This window comes from Rhineura floridana, chromosome 15 (genome assembly GCF_030035675.1).
Source record: "Rhineura floridana isolate rRhiFlo1 chromosome 15, rRhiFlo1.hap2, whole genome shotgun sequence".
NCBI lineage: Eukaryota > Metazoa > Chordata > Lepidosauria > Squamata > Rhineuridae > Rhineura > Rhineura floridana.
Genome location: NC_084494.1, coordinates 34,300,357 through 34,318,497, shown reverse-complemented (window position 1 = coordinate 34,318,497; position 18,141 = coordinate 34,300,357). Strand labels below are relative to the sequence as shown.

At 46.5% G+C, this 18,141-nt stretch overlaps 1 protein-coding gene across 7 annotated transcripts in view; it reads right to left on the bottom strand.

Moving 5' to 3' along the window:
• The window catches only part of RYR1 (ryanodine receptor 1), a 163,991-nt gene that overhangs the window by 60,058 nt on the left and 85,792 nt on the right, over positions 1-18,141 (bottom strand). For all 7 annotated transcript variants that reach the window (XM_061596439.1, XM_061596441.1, XM_061596440.1 and 4 more), the window contains 18 exons: positions 17,726-17,946; positions 16,209-16,299; positions 15,765-15,905; positions 13,919-14,082; positions 12,617-12,695; positions 12,209-12,298; positions 11,506-11,646; positions 11,304-11,378; positions 10,146-10,221; positions 9,916-10,039; positions 8,893-9,008; positions 7,810-7,877; positions 7,016-7,137; positions 5,830-5,879; positions 5,482-5,542; positions 3,391-3,629; positions 1,619-1,700; positions 223-353 (listed from right to left, as the gene is read on the bottom strand). In XM_061596439.1, the coding sequence (XP_061452423.1) occupies positions 223-353; positions 1,619-1,700; positions 3,391-3,629; positions 5,482-5,542; positions 5,830-5,879; positions 7,016-7,137; positions 7,810-7,877; positions 8,893-9,008; positions 9,916-10,039; positions 10,146-10,221; positions 11,304-11,378; positions 11,506-11,646; positions 12,209-12,298; positions 12,617-12,695; positions 13,919-14,082; positions 15,765-15,905; positions 16,209-16,299; positions 17,726-17,946 (2,071 nt within the window). The remainder of the gene's footprint in view (positions 1-222; positions 354-1,618; positions 1,701-3,390; positions 3,630-5,481; positions 5,543-5,829; positions 5,880-7,015; positions 7,138-7,809; positions 7,878-8,892; positions 9,009-9,915; positions 10,040-10,145; positions 10,222-11,303; positions 11,379-11,505; positions 11,647-12,208; positions 12,299-12,616; positions 12,696-13,918; positions 14,083-15,764; positions 15,906-16,208; positions 16,300-17,725; positions 17,947-18,141) is intronic.

The following is an 18,141-nucleotide window of genomic DNA, read 5'->3' as shown; positions in this document are numbered from 1 at the left end:
ACGTGGAACCGGAAATATCAGGGGAATAAATACCCTTATAAGTTATTTTTGCTAATTTAGTAAATGCAATGTACGTATTATTTAACCCATTTCTTTCTTTCTCTGTTAGTTGTTAATATGTTGTCTTTTAATCTTTCAATACAGAAGAATATAAAAAGACACTTCAAGGCAAAGGCGGGGTGTTCACGATCTGCACACTCTTTCTTCCGCTGTGGTACTCACTGGCTCGCTCCCTCGGCGACTTGGTAGTGTAGACGGAGCAGGGGTTGTATTCATTGAAATGAGGCTCCAGGAAGGCCACAGGCATCGCGGCCGCCAGCCGTGCCAAGCATTCCCCAAGTTGCGGACGTTGCCTGCAGAGGTGAGCATAACCGACAAGGAGAAGATGGACACAGCTCAGGTAGATGAAACCTAAGGCCACATTCACACCACACATGTATTCCACTATTATTCCACGTGAAACAGTCATGGCTTCCCCCAAAGAATCCTGGGAAGTGTAGTTTGTGAAGGGGGAAGAGGGACTGACTGTTAAACCTCTCTGGGAATTGTAGCTCTGTGGGGGAAATCGGAGTCTCCCCTCAGCAGCCTTCACAAACTACATTCCGTAGGATTCATTGGCGGAAGCCGCAACTGATTAAAGTGGAACAGTAGTGGAATAAATGTCTGTGTGAATGTGGCCCAAATGACACATCAGCGTCAAGCTCTTTGTCCCAATAGGGCAGAATCCAGAAGCTGCTGGACTCCACCTCCCATCAGCCCCAGCCAGAACGGCAAATGATCAGAGATGATGGGAACTGTAGTACGGCAATGTCTGGAGAGCCACACGTTCCTCACCTTTGCAATCTGGAGATGTCACTGGCCCACCAAAGCTGAAATGCACCCCTTTTTTAAAATAGGAGTGACTTGTGGTTTCTTCATGCAAACTTGCAGTGCGGGAATAGGGATACATAACTCCTCTTTAAAGAAAACTCTGTGTTCCTGCTTCTTCTTCACTTCAATGCCACATGCACAAATATGGTTTTTTTAAACTGGAGCAATTGAGGTGAAGACAGGCATAACACACACACACCCCATCAGAGCAATTTTACACTTGCCTTTTATTTTTGTAATTAAGAAGGGATGAATGATCAGATAAGTGCCTGATAGCTCATGCGATTTTTTGTTAAGCATTTGTAGTGGTTAGAGTGTTGGACTACAACCTGGGAGACCAGGGTTCGAATCCTCACACAGCCATGAAGCTCACTGGGTGACCTTGGGCCAGTCACTGCCTCTCAGCCTCAGAGGAAGGCAATGGTAAACCCCCTCTGAATTCCGCTTACCATGAAAACCCTATTCGCAGGGTCACCATAAGTCGGGATCGACTTGAAGGCAGTCCATTTCCGTTTTCAGTTCACTGGGATGCCTGCCTGTCATTTCCATTGTGAAGCCTTGCTCATCCCACAACTGGGAGAAATGCCATGAACTCACTTTCTGTAATTATGTCTCTTTTCACCCTGACTGTGTAGACTTCAGTGGTGGGCGGCACCCTTCTTGGCTGCACCTCCCCAGGGCATAGTCCCCCCCCTTCCCAATTGTACACAGGCCCCTTGCTCCAAGCTTCTCCTGCCCCTGCACTCACCTCTCTACATAAGGATTTTTGGTTGTGCCCAGGGAATAGATACTGCAGAGAGTTCGGTAGCAGGATACCTGTACATCATCCACTGTGGGGGACACAAAAAAGAGGGAGGTGGCTTCAGAACCTCGCTGGTTCAGGCCAGTAGCCCATCTAGTCCACCATCTTGCTCACGGAGTGGCCAGCCAGATGCCTATGGGAAGCCTGCAAGCAGGACCTGACCACAACAGCACTCTCCCCTTCTGTGGCTTCCAGAAACTGGTATTCAGAAGAATACTGCCTCCAACAGCAGAGGATGAACATTTCAATCAGGATTAGTAGGCAGTGTTAACGTTATCCTCCATGAATTTGTCTAAACCTATTTTAAAGCCATCCAAGTTGGTGGCCTTCACTGCCTCTTGTGGGAGCAAATTTCATAGTTTAACTATGCGTTGTGTGAAGAACTACTTTCTTTTTTTTGTCCTGAATCCTCCAACATTCAGCTTCACTGAATGCCCCAAAGTTTTGCTGTTATGAGAGAGGGTGATATGGCTTCTCCTTAGCACAGTCCTCTTTAGTCAGAGAGTTATAGCTGTCCTGTCACCACATCTTCTCCCAGAAGAGCAGCTATCTTGGATTCGTCCAGCGCTTCCACTAAGACCACCAGCTCCTTCTCTGCCACCACGGCCGTGCCCCAGAGAACCTTGGCTCCATTCACAACAGGAATGGGAAAATCTGCCAGTTTTAGTTTCTCGTTTTTATAGTCAAGTTCAGTTAAGCACATTTTCACATCAGTTTGTGATTATTATTTTTAAAAAGTCATCACATGATATTCTTCTTAATATACACTTTTTCCTATGTAATTTTGCCTCATATACACATTTTTAAAGGCATCTTCTCTAATATAATGTATTTTTGTATGTTATTTGTACCAATACATGAATTTTAATATACACGCTTCCCCTAATATATGCATTTTTCTACGTAATATTTGTTTGGAAATATCACAACATTCAAAGAAGTGCAAATTTCAAAGGATAACTGCATTTCAGTTCACATATATTTCAGGAAGTACAAATCAGGGAGGTTTGTATTTCAGTAGTGCAGTGGCAAATTCAGAAGTGCAGGGTCCCTTCAAAATAGTCACAGCCACCCCTCCTCACAGCCATGCCCCCTTCTAAGATTATACAACCTTCTATGATGACAGAATAATCTGGCCAGGCTTGAATACTATTTTCTGCTTCTCTGTCACTGTCACCACCTGAATGTCCTTTCTCACTGTTAGAGATATTGCTTGAATTACTGAATTCCATGTCTACACGTTTATCTCCTGCTTTTACCAAACCGCTTGATGATGTAGATGGGATGCTATCATCAGAATTCACTGTCTCTACTTCTGCAATTACAGAATTCTCACTGTCCACAACTTGGCTTTTTAAAGTAGGAACTAACAGGATTTCACTCTGATTGGCTCCAATCACAGGAAACTGCAAAGAAGCAAGTTTTCATGCTGCTTTGCTCATAGGACGCTGGAGACATAGGGACCCTGTTTGGACCTGGCTCCTGAAAAAGTAAGGGGTCTAAGACCCCCTAAGACCATGGATGACTACACCCTTGATTAAAATGCAAAGCAAACAGAATTTCTTCCCCATTCCTAATTCACAGTCCTTGCCCAGGAGTGACCAGCCTAGTTTCTGTGGCCCATTCAGGCCCTGCTTGCATTGCTAATGGCAACCAACATCAGGCCTAGCCACAACCTGAGGCCCAGTTCCACCCATTCATCCCCTTTGCTTGCTCACAGATGACGTCGTCCCCAAATTGGTGCTGGGCGATGTGCTCAAAGAAGGAGGTGAGCACAGGTAGCAGAGCCACAGTGGTGTAGGTGATATTTTGGCCCACGCCCTTGACCTGGGTGCGAGCCTGCGACACTTTGCCCAGTTTGAGGTTCTCCACCATCTTCTCAATGTCATCCGAGGCACCTTCAAAAAAAGAGCGCAGCCCAGCTTTCACAATCTCAGGGCCTGATTTCATCACGGTCCTGCAGGAAACAGGTGTGAAGGTCAGATTTCTGCATGCTTGCCATCATCGTCAGAATTACAAAATTAATTGTTAATGGCCCATAAAAGTGTGCCAACACATCAGGAAGTATATTAAACAACTTTAAAAAATACTTTATTTTTTATTTTCAACTTGAATAAAACATATGCAACCAAGGTCCCAGACATTCACAGAAGGAAGCATTTGAACTTACAGTGCACAAAAATGTATAGTCAGATCATATGCTAGAAGAATCATTCACCCCATCCCAGAGATGTCCATGTGCTAGAAGACTGCACATGATGTTCTCTTTGTGCCCGCATATAATAAAGCAAGACCAGACTCTGTTTAGTTGCACTTGCTTCGTCAGTTTTTCAATCAACATTGTTCGCCGCACTTGTTGCAGACAGTCCCCCCACCCCAAGCGAGGTTATTCAAGCTCTTCCAACATTTAGCAACAGTTAAACATGCAGGCAGAAATAACAATAAAAAGTATTTCTTTTGGCTGCACATCCTTCAATTCCACGTCATGTATGGAACAACAATGTTACTTTCAGGTTGCATGGAATTCTTTGTCCTGTCAACATTCTTCATCTATTTACACACCTTAACTCAGGTAGTAAGTACACCTTTGCAACCCCGCCACATTTTAAATACAGTTACTTATAAAAACTGCAGTTGGCAAGCACCATCTTAGCACAGGTATCCCCTCCCTTTCTCTCACACATGGGAGGAAACATCTCTTCTGTGCCTGCTAGGAATATATGTACATATCATCTAAAGATAAAGTATGGTTTTTGCTTTAGAACTTTTGTTTTTGCTCATATGCACCCCTCCTCCAATTTAACTGATTCATTATTGAATTCACTGACTAATATGACAAATTGACTTGTCACCTTGAATTGGGTTGCAGCCCTACCCACCATCACGTTCCCTCCGTCCCAACTTTCAGTTACTTTCCAGCTCCTCAATGTACAAACCTTTCTAAAACAAATCATAGGACCCAGGATCCAGATTAGAATGCAGCTAGAATAAATATGTCAGGAGAGGGGAACCTCAGGTCAGGGGGTCAAATGAAGCCCTCAAAGCCTTTCTATTGGTCCTCGGGCCTCTCCCCAGGCCACGCCCCTCACTAGCCCTGAAAGCTTTTGCCTGGCTGGAAAGTGTCCTTCAGCTCTGAGAAACACCTCGTGCTTGTCTGGATGGAGGTGAAAAAGGGATTTGTGAGAGTGTAGAAACTAGCCTACTCGGCACAGGTAACATTTACATTCATTGCTCCACCCACTTTTGCCTCTGGCCCCGCCTGCCACTGACGTGTGACCCTTGGAAGGTTGTCTAGAAAAGAATGTAGCCTTTGGGCTGTCAAAGTTCCCTTTGATAGCACTCTTCAAGTACTTGAAAGGTTGTCACAAAGAGGAGGACTGGATGTCTTCCCAATCGTCCCAGAGTGCAGGACATGGAATAATGGGCTCAAGATGCAGGAAGCCAGATTTCGGGTGAACATCAGAAAAACACTCCTAACTGTTAGAGCAATACAACAATGGAACCCATAACCTAGGGAGGTGGTGGGCTCTCCAACACTGGAGGCATTCAAGAGGCAGTTAGACAGCCACCTGTTGGGGATAATTTAAATTGGATTCCTGCATTGAGCAAGGGGTTGGACTCAGTGGCTTTATAGGCCCCTTCCAACTCTACTATTCTATGAGTCTATGAAGCTTGATATATTTATCTGTAATTTCACAGAACACAGATAAAGGAGGCAGTCATCTTGCGATAAGGCATTCATTTTTATAGTTCCCCTTGGCAGGGGTGTGTGTGTGTTATTTGGGGGGACAGGAGACAAAGCTGCTCACCTGGCATCCAAAGAGCGACCCAGGATATGTAGGCAGTTGACCACAGCGGCGGCATCCGTGCCTGGAGGGAGACAGAATGCCTGCATTTAGGGCCTGGATTAGGGATTAAGCAGGCAAGAGAAATATGGCATCGCAGGTACAGGGAGAAATGGAGGAACAGCAGGTTTGTTTGTGGATAAGGTAACGAAGGGTGAGAGGGCAGTCAGGATGCAGGAAGCAGAGCAGACTTGTAGGGTGTTCAAACTCCACTGAGCCAGCAAGAGAGGGAAGAAATGAAGAGGAGTGGAGCGATATAGGCAGAGACCCCCTCCCCCCCCAAGACAGGAGAAGAGGAAGGATGCTGCTTACCAAAGAGAGAGACCCGGTGCCTGACCAGGGCTGCCAGTTTGCAGAGAAGGCTGAAGGGTGGAAAAGAGAGATGCAGAAGGAGAGAGTGAAACAGATCGTTGGAAGGAAGAGTTCACCCAATGGGGAAGAAGGTGGGTGGAAGGGGGCCTTTGAGCCTTGGTGAGGCTGCTTGGAGAGGCTGGTGTACGTGCTCTCTCCCTCTCCCATTTACACACACAAACCCCTCTCACGCTGGGCCAACAGAGAGAGCAAGAAGCAGAATTCACAGCCATGGAACTGGTCATAAAACCACAGCCATTTGTTCCAGATTACACAATCTGGAATAGGTGCTCTCTACTCATATAAGGGTTCCTTTGTGTACAACTTTTTTTCCCAAGCAGGTGTTCACAAATCTCAAGAAAAAAAGATTACAACCATGTTCACAAAAGCATACATGAATGAAATGAATTTTGGGAGCGTGGGCTTGGGAATTTTCAAGCAGAAATGTTTGGTTTGCAAAAATGTAAATTTATATTCTCATCATTTGATGATTCCTTTCCTTTTCCCCAAGCAACATTCCCAGTCATGAATGTTGCTGGATCAGGGCTGCTGGAATTAATAGTTAAAAACCATGCTCAATTTTAGAAATTTGATTTGTAAATTATTATTGTCATATAGTTAATACACAAGACTTGTCCCCCCCAAAGAACCCTTCAAAGTCTTACATTTCAAACCTGAAATTTGTAAGTATTTGAAATTCAAAAAGAGCCCAATTCTACCAATTTTCAAATTTGTGAAAAGTTTCATCTCAGCTCTAACAAGAACCTTTTCACACATTACAGTCTAGCCAATCCAAAGTCTTCTCCGCAGGGAACTACCGATAGTCCTGGTCTGACAAGTATTTCTGTATAATAAGCATGTTCACAAATTGATGTTCACACCTTACGTTTCTTCAGGATTACTCCTAAGATGAACACTTGAAAATGCAATGTGTGAATTGGTCTATGCACATGTGCACGCCAAGACACACACACACACAGTGGCGGCTGGTTGCTCCATGTTAAAGCACCTTGGACAGCTCCTTGAAAGTTCAGGCTAAAACCTGGAGCAAATTCCACTGTCCCACTGACATGGAGCCACCAGCCACCACTGCAAGCACGCACATGCACACACATCCAGCTCTTGCTGGGAGTTCCTAGTTACTCACCTGGTTATCATCTCCTTCTCTTTGTTGGAGGCGTGGCCCCCACTGCCTAGGACTTTGGCCGGCGTGGACAAGAAGTAGAGGCAATGGTTAGTGAAGTACTGGTTGATGAGAGGCAACAGGATCTGAGAAGGGAGCATGGATATTAAATAAACCAATCTACTGATTTCTGACGTAATTTGTACTAGCTTTATGGTTTTATGCTGTTCAGTGCCATTTTTTCCTTAACAGTGGTATAATATATATTTTTTCAAACAAATAAATAAATAAAGCAAGCAAGGCAGAAAGGGCCAGTGAATTCTGAGTCTTCGGAGTATAACTCAAACATACTCCTCCAAGGTTTGCTATTTAACACTTTTAGAAGGGGGGGCACTGTTGTGATGATGATGAGAGAGAGAGGGAGAGATAAAGAGAGAGGGAGGGAGGGAGAGGGAGGGAGAGAGAGTGGAGGGAGAGGGGAGGGAGGGGAGGGAGAGAGAGGGAGGTGAGGGAGGGAGGGAGGGAGGGGGAGAGATAGGGAGGGGGTGAGGGAGAGAGAGAGGGAGAGATAGAGAGAGGGGGGAGAGGGAGAGAGAGAGAGAGAGGGGAGAGAGAGAGAGGGAGAGAGAGGGAGGGAGAGAGAGAGGGAGAGAGAGGGAGGGAGGGAGGGAGAGAGAGAGGGAGGGAGGGAGAGAGAGAGGGAGGGAGGAAGGGAGAGAGAGAGGGAGGGAGGAAGGGAGAGAGGGGGCGAGGGAGAGAGGGGGGAGACAGGGGGGGAGGGGAGGGAGACAGAGAGAGAGAGAAAAAGAGAGACTGACCTTGGCAAAGAACTTGATCTCTTGTTCATGAGGGGATTTCTCCACCCGTCCGCTGCTCACCACAGCCTCTGAGGCAGAAAGAATCCCAGTGAGTTCCAGCAAGGGATGAGAAGGCAGAACAAGAAACGCTTGTAGCAAATGAACCACTTGGCCCCTGCCCCTGTTCAACTGCCTGGGTAACTGAGCATAAGGATCCCTCCAGACAACCTATTAGTGAGCATTCATCCTGATTTATTTGTACAAAGTTTACAGGGAGGTGAGATGACATCAGTTATTTATTGAGCATTCACTCTGATTTCTGTGTGGGAAGGTTAAGCGATGTGGCGTCAAGCAAATGTCATCCTGCTCTTTCCAGGGCATTTTCCTGTCACTTTCTTTGTCACATAAAAAATTTCAATTTTTAAGGGAAGCCGGTTTGTTACACAAGAGCACCAAAACAACTTTAATTGTGCAACCTGAATTTGGTGGCATGTGATTGAATCCCACCTGAAAATGGAGAGAGTTTGGAAGCGCCCTTAAACAGCTTGATTTTTGCCCAAGGATCAGCTGGCCTCAAAAGAGAACCCAAAGCAGACTCAAATTTCCCAACCATATCTGACAACAGAATTCAGGAGTCCTAGCTCCTATATATTTACCTGTTTCAACCACTAGATTTCCCCTTCCCATGTACCATAACTAAGAACAGAACCCCAGGCAGCCTGGCTCGACTGGCTTTCCTACAACAGAGTCCATTCCCCTCCCAAGTGGCAAAAACAGATGGCAGGAGTCCTCATTCCAAAGCTTCCTTCTCTCCCAACAGTGGCGGCTGGTAGCTCCATGTCAGTGGGGCAGTGGAATCCGCTGCAGGTTTTAGTCTAACTTTCAAGGAACTCTCCAAGGTGCTGTCAGCTTGGACAGACCCTTGAAAGTTTGGACTAAAATCCAGAGTGGATTCCACTGTCCCACTGACATGGGAGCCACCAGCCACCACTGCCTCCTACCCGCAGAGACCCTTGGAGGGGTGAATTCTAAAGGGCTCAGTGTGCAGCTCCTCACAGGTTGCCAAGATAGCTACTGGGAGGCAAAACAGAGCAGCTCCTTTACCCAGGTGGGCAATGAACTCCTGAGAGATGTCCATCCATTTCAGCAGCTGCTGCAGGAACCCATAGGCAAAGCGTTTCTCAATGGACGATGTGTCCAGTTCCATGTCCTTCAACCCCCTGTGAGAAACAACAGGACGTGGACTTAGGAGACAGCAAGACGGGTTTTGGCTGGTACGCTAGAGGCACTTGCCTGCAAGAGCCAGGTCTCTGAAACATGCCAGGCTGAAAATTCAAGGGGCCCTGCAAGATCCTTCCTACTTGCCTCCCCTAAGCTGAGTTGTAAAAAGAGGTTGTCTATGGCAGGTGTGAAGGTCCTGAGGCCTGAGGATTAAATGCAGCCCTGCGGGCCTCTGTCTGGCTTTTAGAACACTCCTCAGGCTGCACCCGTCATTGGCCCTGCTTTGCATCCCAAGTGTTTCTGCCTGGCTGGACTGTGTCCTTGAATTCTGATCATGCCTCTGGCTTGCCGGGATGGAGGACACAGAAGGGTGCGCGAAGAGACTAGCCTACTGGACAAAAGTAGCACGTACATTCATTGCTCTGCCTGCTTTTGCCTCTGGCCCCGGCCACCACTGGCATGTGAAGACTGCCCAGAAGGGCCTGCAGCTTCCTGGCTGGAAAAGGTTCCCTTAACCACAGTTAAATCTTAAACTAGTTCAACTAGCAAAATCTCCTCCAAAGGAACCCTGGGAACTGCAGTTCTGTAAGAGGGTATGTTTCAGCATCAGAGAACCCGCAGCATCTTGACAAAACTACAGTTCCCAGAATCCCTCAGGGGGAAGCCATGATATGCCTGAGAACTTTTATTCTAAAGCGGAAATGGCCCTCACCCCACGCTTTCACGATGAACCTCGTATGGAAGCTCAGCTAAAATTCACTCCCTCCCTGCCCTTTTGAAGATGAGATTTGCTAAGGAGGTGGAGAACATCACATCCCTGGAGCGTGTAGGGCACATTTTCCCCGTCCCTTGCCCTTTCTGATACAGAACATGCTGTCAGTATAAAAAAACTCCTTCCATGCTCACCTTGTCACTGCATAGCCATGAAGCTGCAGGAATTTGAGCAACTCCTGGGCCTTTTCGCGGTCCCGGGCCTTCTCCTTGGCTGTCAGCGTATCATAAGGCACCAGCAAGGGATGGGTGCCACCCCCTTGGGGATGAAAAGAGAGAAGGGGGAGCCATGAAGCCTGCTGGGGGAAAAGGGGGGGACACCAGCACCCTACAAGGGAAAGGCAAAGAAAGATGCAGAGACTCACCTTTGGCTTCCAGCTCTACCTTCTTCTTGCGTCCCCAGGTGTTGTGGTAGTTTTCAGCCAGCTGCTCCGCCATGGCCTGTGGGTGGGAAGGGGACAAGAGTCAAAAGTTCTAGAACTTGGGGGAGTTACACTGTGGCATCAAGGTGAACATAATTAGCTGCCTATTGAATGGGAAACTCAAGATTCCTTCAAAACATACACAAATTGCCAGCCAAGTTGCTAGCTCTCATGGCTCAGGGGGCAAACAACGTGAAACTAAGCAGACAGTATATATTAAGGAACTCAGAAAAAAATGAGAGGTCTGTTTAGAATGTCCCGCCCTGGAGCCTCAAGTGAAAGGCCAGATTAAAATTGGTACAGGACCTTAGGCAGTAATAAGAGAACCACACAAAGTCTTTCCCATCTTCCGTGGCTCAATGTTCACTCTGCTTAATCATTTCCCTCACCCACCTCACACCACCCCATGTTTTCAGAAAAAGAGAATTACAAGTTAATTCCATTAGGCTGCAGCAGAAGCAGGAAGAGATAGGATGTAGGGACATCCCATGGGCACAGCTAAAAGAGCAACAACTTTTGGGGTCTCCCCTCCTTGAACTTTTCCATCCTGAGTGGTTGGTCATTAGAGCAACCTGTAACTAAGAACTTGAACCTGAGTTTGCTTATTTCCTCTTCCCTCCCAATCCATTTTCCTATCGTATCATATTTTTTTAGGTTGTAAGCCTGAGGGCAGGGGGCTACATTTTTAATTTTTATATTTGGTGATTTATGACCAGCTCTGGGGGCCCTTTTGGTTGGAGAGCACTGAGATTAGACAGGTGCATGCCTTGTTTTCAAGCGCATGACTAAGATTTTCTTGTTCCAGCAGGCATTTTAAGGTACTGTTTAGTTTTATGATGATTTTGTTTTATTTTACTTTTGTCTTGTTTTTAAGTACACTGTTTAGAAATGCAAATTATTATGCAATATAGAAATGTCTTAAAATAAATAAATATGCAAAAAATAAATAAAATGTACCTCCTCCTCCAAGTTTGCAAATAAAATATTGTAGGGAAAATTTTTATTTTAAATCATGTACTGTATATTGGGATAGTTTATGGTGACTGCAGACTTTTCCATTTTCCAGCTGCGGGAAATTCTCTCCACTTTGGGCTCACTCACCTGCAGTTCCCTGGAAAGGGTCACTCCAGACAGGTCCATGGGCTGGGGGTTGTAGCCATGGCTGGGGTCGTAGGTCTGAGAGAGAACACATGAAAACAAGGACTGTTGACATTTACTGGATTTCCCCCCGCCCCAGTAGCATTTCCCCTAAGTTCCCAACCCCAAATGTCCTTTCTCGACCTAAGGCCAGACTGGGACAAACCTGTGCTGACTGGGAGATCTTGCGGGTCTTTTTCTTCTCAGGCTTCTCCTCATCGCCCTCGCGGGCCTTCTCTATCGTCCACTCCCAAGCAATCATGGCCTTCAGAGATTCCTTGATGGGCCAGCGGTAAATTTCCTTATCCTATAGGAAGGAAAGAGGATACTGAATGATGGAAGGAGAAAAACGGAGAGGATCGAGGTGAAGACTGAAGCCAAGATGTCCAGTTATGTCTTCAGAGTGATCCAGCCAGCCTGCAATTCAGGAACACCAATATGGTGCAATCTGGCTCCATGAGAGGAGGGCCCTCTGCCAAGGTGATTAATAGCCAAGTTAATATTTTAAGTCAAAACTGCAAACAAGAAATCTGATTTACATCTCTCAAATATCATAATATCCCTAATCTTGGAACCAGCTGGATCCCTGACCTTTTAACGATACAAAATATTCATTTGGCAATTGAATACTTAATATTTCTGCCTTAATATTTCTTTTTCAGATAGATTAGATTTAGTTTGATAAAACAGTGTCAAATTCCTATTTTAAAACGGCAATATTTTGCTGGTTTGAAATTCAGGATTTCAGATTTGAACTCTGAAGGTTTGTCAAATGCCAGAATTCTGTGACATCTGCCTTCAGCTCCCACCTGGAGCAGGGAGTTATGTTGTGCCACCCTGCTTCTATGGGGTGGGGTGGGGACATTTACCTTTTCTGAGTATGTTTTATAAGGGCGCAACATGGAGCTTGTCTTTGCCTCTTCATCGTATGCTTCCCCAAAGGACCAGTTATTCTGAATCTGCAAGTGGGAGATCAAGAGATGTCATATCCAATTGAGAGTCATTTGGCCAAGCCACATCATCCCAGAGCCAGGGTCACAAGGAGGATAAGGTTATCAATGGCTACTAGCCATGATGGCTGTGCTTTGCCTCCACTGTTAGAGGCTGTTTGCTTTGGAATACCAGTTTCCGGAAACCACAGGAAGCGAAAGTACTCTTGTGCTCGGGTCCTGCTTGCAGGATTCTCATGGGCATCTGATTGGTCACTGTGAGAACAGGATGCTGGACTAGATGGGCCACTGGCCTCATCCAGCAGGCTCTTCTTATGTTCTCCCTACCTTGTCAAAGGCCCACTTCTCGTGAGTATACTCGGCATACTTGTTGATGAAAGAGTCCAGCTTCTCAGGAATGATGACACTGCAAGGAAGGAAGGATGGAAGGAGGCATTTAGTAGCTGGCCACCAGCAGGAAGACAGGCACAGAAGGTAGGACCCTGCTTTGCTACTGCAGGAACCCTTTAACTCTTATTTAACATCTTTAACACTAGTAAGGAAGCTAAATGTTGGGGTTTGCCACTAGAGATTCTAGCAGCAAAAAGGTTGCTATCCTGAGATGCTTTGACACAAGCAAAGTTCTGAGACCTGAATAGAAGGGGGGTAGGGATGGGGAGGGGACCTCTGATAACAGAACCCCTGAAGGATCAAGAGTCATCATATAATGCTGTGCATATTTTCCATTAGTATGTGTGTGTCTGTGAGTGAAAGAGGTCTCCGATAATACCTAGGAATACTTGCTTTTGTCTTTCCTTTAAAACAAAGGTTTCCAGCCCTCATGGATGTGAAGAGTAAACCCTAAAAATATGGTGGCAGTTCTTCCACCTGCCTTACAAACCAGAGGGATGGTGATGGAATTATAACAGCCATTGAGGAACCAGCCATGTCGCCATCAGAGCTAGAACCTTGATGGCTAGAAAGAAACTGCTGGCCCTCACATTGATAATATTAGGGCAGAAGTGCACATTATAAGGAAAATGCAAGGATCCCAACCCCACTTTTTTCTTCATACGGAAGGCTGGGCAGTTGGAGAGGAGAAGTGGTGGGCAGGAGTAGGTTCCTTACCCCCACAAATGTCCTCCCCCCGTGCAATGCTTAGTTATTCCCCCTCAGTTGGGTTCCATATCCTGAAATAAATCCAGCTTGGGGAGCTGAGGGGGAAGACACATCTGAAGGGGGTGGCGAGAGTCTGCAGGGCAAGACTGGCAGGGGGCAGGAGGGCTCAGTCACTCTTCCCCTCCTCCTTCAGCCTTTCCCTAAATGTGCCTCACCTGTTCCTGCATTGGCATTACTTCAGCAAAAGCAGGCCTGCTGAGGTAATATTTATCGTTTTCATTATTACATTTATATCCCACCTTTGCTCCAAGTGGCATACACACTTATCCCCTCCCCATTTTATCCTCACCACAACCCTGCGAGGTAATTTAGTCTGAGAGAGGATGACTGGCCCAAGGTCACTTAGTGAGTTTTATGGCCGAGTGGGGATTTGAACCCTGGTCTTCCCAGGTCCTAGTCCGACATCCTAACCACTACACCACACGGTCCCTGCTATTCATTCAGAATAAGGTTTTCTTAACCATCACTCACTTGAGGGTCTCCACAGGCTTGGGGTCGAAGTTGCCCTCGGCATCCACAGAGGCCTTCTTCTCGGTCTTGGAGGAGTAGCTGGCATCCACATAGTCAGGTGGGATGGCGCCTGCAATGGCACACAGGCAGGGCATGGCGAGCTTGTACAGGTCAGGGTCAAATTTCTGGGCACCGATAGGTACAGAAGGTGGCAGACAGAGAAGAAGCTCAGTGAGGCAGACAGATAGCACCATTCCAGCCCCCCAATGACACTCTTTCTAGCCATTTTTCCACAACTAAGTTGTTATTTCTAATAACCTGTCAGGCACTCCTAGCCAAGGGCAACCAGCAGAGAGGTAGACAGACAGGTGAAAGTCAAAGGTCAGAAGCCAATTTAAGCAGGCTGAAGGCTTGAGGCAGTTAGCCTGATAGCTGGTCATCCAATAGTACAGAGGGAGGAACTTCTTAAATTATTAGCATGTAAGGCCCTATACAGCTTGGAACCACGTTACTTGAGTGGCTGCCTCTCCCCCTATGCCCATCTGGTCACTATGGTCTGCTGAGATGGTCTTCTGATGGAGTGATATGACTCTGTGGCTTGGCTCAGCTCTACACGGAACAGTGTATTCAGTGCTATTGCCTTTGGAACTCACTCCTTCTTGAAATGCATTTTTCTTGAATAATAATTATGGAATAATAATTGTGCAATTGTAGAAATTGTTTTATTGCCTCTAGTTTACAGAGTTTGTAATCTTTTGCATTTTATCTTGTTTTATTGTAACCGCTTCAGTAACAAAGATAAACAAAGGCAGGTGCCTACAATCTTGAGTTTTCAGCTTATGACAAAGATCTTTCTTTTCTCTCAAGCCTTCCCACATTTGTATTAGCGTTGCTAATTTCTGCCCAAAGCTAATCTAGTGATCATGTGAATTTTGTTTTTAGATTGTTATGATATTTTATTGCTTTCATATTATGTACAGTAGGGCCCTGCTTGTCGGCACCCCGCTTTCCGGCATTCCACTAATAAGGCGGCACCAGTGGGTCAATCAGCTGTAGCTCAGGGAGCTCCAGCCACCACGCTCCAGCTGACAGCGATCAGCTGTAGCGCAGGGAGCTCGCACGCTCCAACTGATCGCTGTCAGCTGGAGTGCAGCGGCTGGAGCTTCCCACACTACAGCTGATGGCGCGATCAGCTGTAGGGCGGGGAGTTCACGCGCTACAGCTGAGTAGGGCCCCACTTTCCAGCGGTTTTCGCTTTTCGGCAGGGGCCTGGAACGGAACCTGCCGTATGAGTGGAGCCCTACTGTAGTTTCTCTTTTTCTGTACGCTGCTTCAGTATTTCAGTGTTAATTTAAGATACTGTTATTGTTTCATTGCTTGTTTGCTGCCATGGGCTTTTGGGAGGAACGGTGGGATATACACTTAATACAAAACAGTAACAGTAATGTTAACCGGTCTAAACGTTTTGTTAAGTAAGGAAAACAAACTGGTCACCTCACTCAGTGATTTTGTCCCAACTGAGGAAGGCCACTATTTCTTTCCTCAGCACTACTGGGCAACTAGTTTTCAGGCTGCCTGATTGGCCCTTTAGTGTCACCTGACATTTTCCATGCTAGGAGGAAGTACAACTGGAACAGAAATTCCCTCCTCAGAGCAGCAGCCAAGAAACTGGATTCAGCCCATTAGTGCCAGACTCCTCCCAGCTCTTAATCACCTTCCTTTTGACTAACACATGCATTAAGGTCTACAAAAGTAGACACTGCTTCAAGAACACTTCCAGGCATGTCCCCTTCTCAGACACAGTTGCTCTGTTCCTATTTGGACCCAATTTGTCCTACCTGACAGCAAAGGTGGGTCCACTGCTCACCTTATGGGACAATGACTCAAAGATGCCCCAGAAGAGCTTCCGGGTCAGGTGAAGCTCCTCCTCAGAACTGACCCCGTAGTTAGCCCAGCCAGTGGGCAAGCAGTAATACTTCCAGCAACGCTCGTAATGATTGGTCAGGAGCTGTGCAGGGTGAAGGAAAGGAGGAGTTAGCTAGCAAGAAGGCTACTTAATGCAAGAGAGAGACAGAGAGAGACTATCTTTTTAGAACACAATATTGTCCCCCTCCAGACCAGCTTTTGTTAACCCAGAGCCCTCCAGCTGTTCTGGACTACAATTCCAATCAGCTGTGCTGGCTGGGGCTGATGGGGGGTGGGTTGCAATCCAAAACATCTGGGGGCACCAGGTTGGCAAAAGCTGCTCCAGACAGCCTGGCATGTTCCATATGATAACATCTCCCACCACCACCACTGCAACATTGCTCACCTTCAAGGACATCTTTGCAAACTCATTGAGGATGGGCACATCAAATACCAGCCGGCGCAGGAGGTGCTGGAGCATGGAGGGCCGGATAAACCTGGAAAAATGATGGGCAAGAAAATGTTGTGTGATGGGGACCAAATATGTTAAGAAGAAGTAGGGAGGCTTAAAGGAGCGATGGTTCTCACACCTGCTCTTCATCTTAAGTGTATTTGTATAGAGGGATCATGTTTCCTCAGAAGGAGCACTCGTTGTGACAAGTTGTGAGAGCCAATCTACTATATATTTTGGAAAGTTGTTAGCTATGCATTTGAGTACCTCTTAAGGCAGTCTTTCTCAACCCTTGGGTCCCTCAGATGTTGTTGGACTACAACTCCCATCAGCCTCAGCCAGCATGGCCAATGGATAGGACTGATGGGAATTGTAGTCCAGCAACATCTGGAGACCCAAAGGTTGGGAAAGGCTGTCTTAAGGTATCATAACCACATTTTTCATGATGGTTTCTGAGATCAAGGAGCAGCTTTTTGCCTACGTGTGGATATAATTGGACGCCATTTTGAATCAAGATGGCAGACTGAACCTCTCAAAACTATACTGACTTTGAATTAATATTGGGGTTTTTGGAGGGGGAATTTGCAAGCAATTATGGGTATGAAGCTGCTAGTATATATATAGTTTAGAGATACAGCCTTCACAAAGCAACACACAAAGGACTGAGAAAAACAAACACATCATGTTCTGATGTGAGCATTGACTTCAGCAAAGGCAAGGAAGGACATGCAGGGCTCAGGCTGAATATAGCATGACAGCAGAGCTCAGATGTTGCTTCAGCAGTAGAAGTGGCAGTTACTCTCAGGCCAAGCCTTATATAGGAGCTGCAGCTCTGTCTCAACAGCTAGCTGTGTCTTCACTTAGAGGTGCCTCTTTATTTGAAAGGAGCACAGCCTTCTCCAGCAGTCATGTACTCCGATGGAGCAGGGAAGACTCCAATGGCACTGGGGCTTCTGAGACGGAGTCTTCTGAGTCAGAGGAGGGCAATACAGCATCCATGGGGTAGAGTGGTACTGGTTCCACAGACTCTTCTTGTGGAAGCAGTTCTGGGGCTGGCCTTGAGGACAATTCCTCCTCCTCCGATCCTGAATCCCTGGTCTCATCTCCCAAACAAGGAGAGTGCAACCCCAGGGTCATGGCAGAGTAGAACAAATGTATGCAGATTAATAAGAGAAGCTGTTCTGAAGACCCAAATGATGCATGTTATCAGTAAAAGAGAGATAAAGGTCTTCAAAGCTTGCCAAAATGTCAGCATTGAAGGGTCAAAGCATCTGCCTGCTGGAACCGTTTCACAATTTCGGGGCCACACCAAGAAGCCACTGTCTTTTGTGCACACCACCCTAACTGGCCATTTGAGAAGGACCCCTAAAGTAGCTCTGAATGCATGGGCAGGACTATATGAGTGAAAGCAGTACTTCCAATAACCCAAACTGTGCAGGACTTAAGAGATCTACCAAAGGTCTACTCAATACCTGCACAGTGCCATGAGACACTCCTCAATGACGTCACGCTGTGCCTTGGTAAGGGAGCGCCCACGTGACAGCCGGTAGATGGTATGCAGCATGGAGTCCACCATGATGGCCCGGTGCTCAGTGCCAGCGAAAAGGGGAGCACACTTGGTGATGAGCGGTAGCACAGCCAAGCACAGATAGCGATTCATGGCCAGTGCCATCTCTGTGGTGCTGAAGGCAGCCTGTAGTTGAAGAAAGGAATCGGTAGAAGGGTAAGAGAGGATATGAATCAGAAGGCAAGGCATAAGAACATTAGACAAACCCTGCTGGATCAGGCCAGTGGGCCATCTAGTTATTATTATTTATTATTATTATCATTAGATTTTATTTATACCCTGCCTTTCAGCCAAAGGCCCTCAAGGCAGCTTACAAGAAAA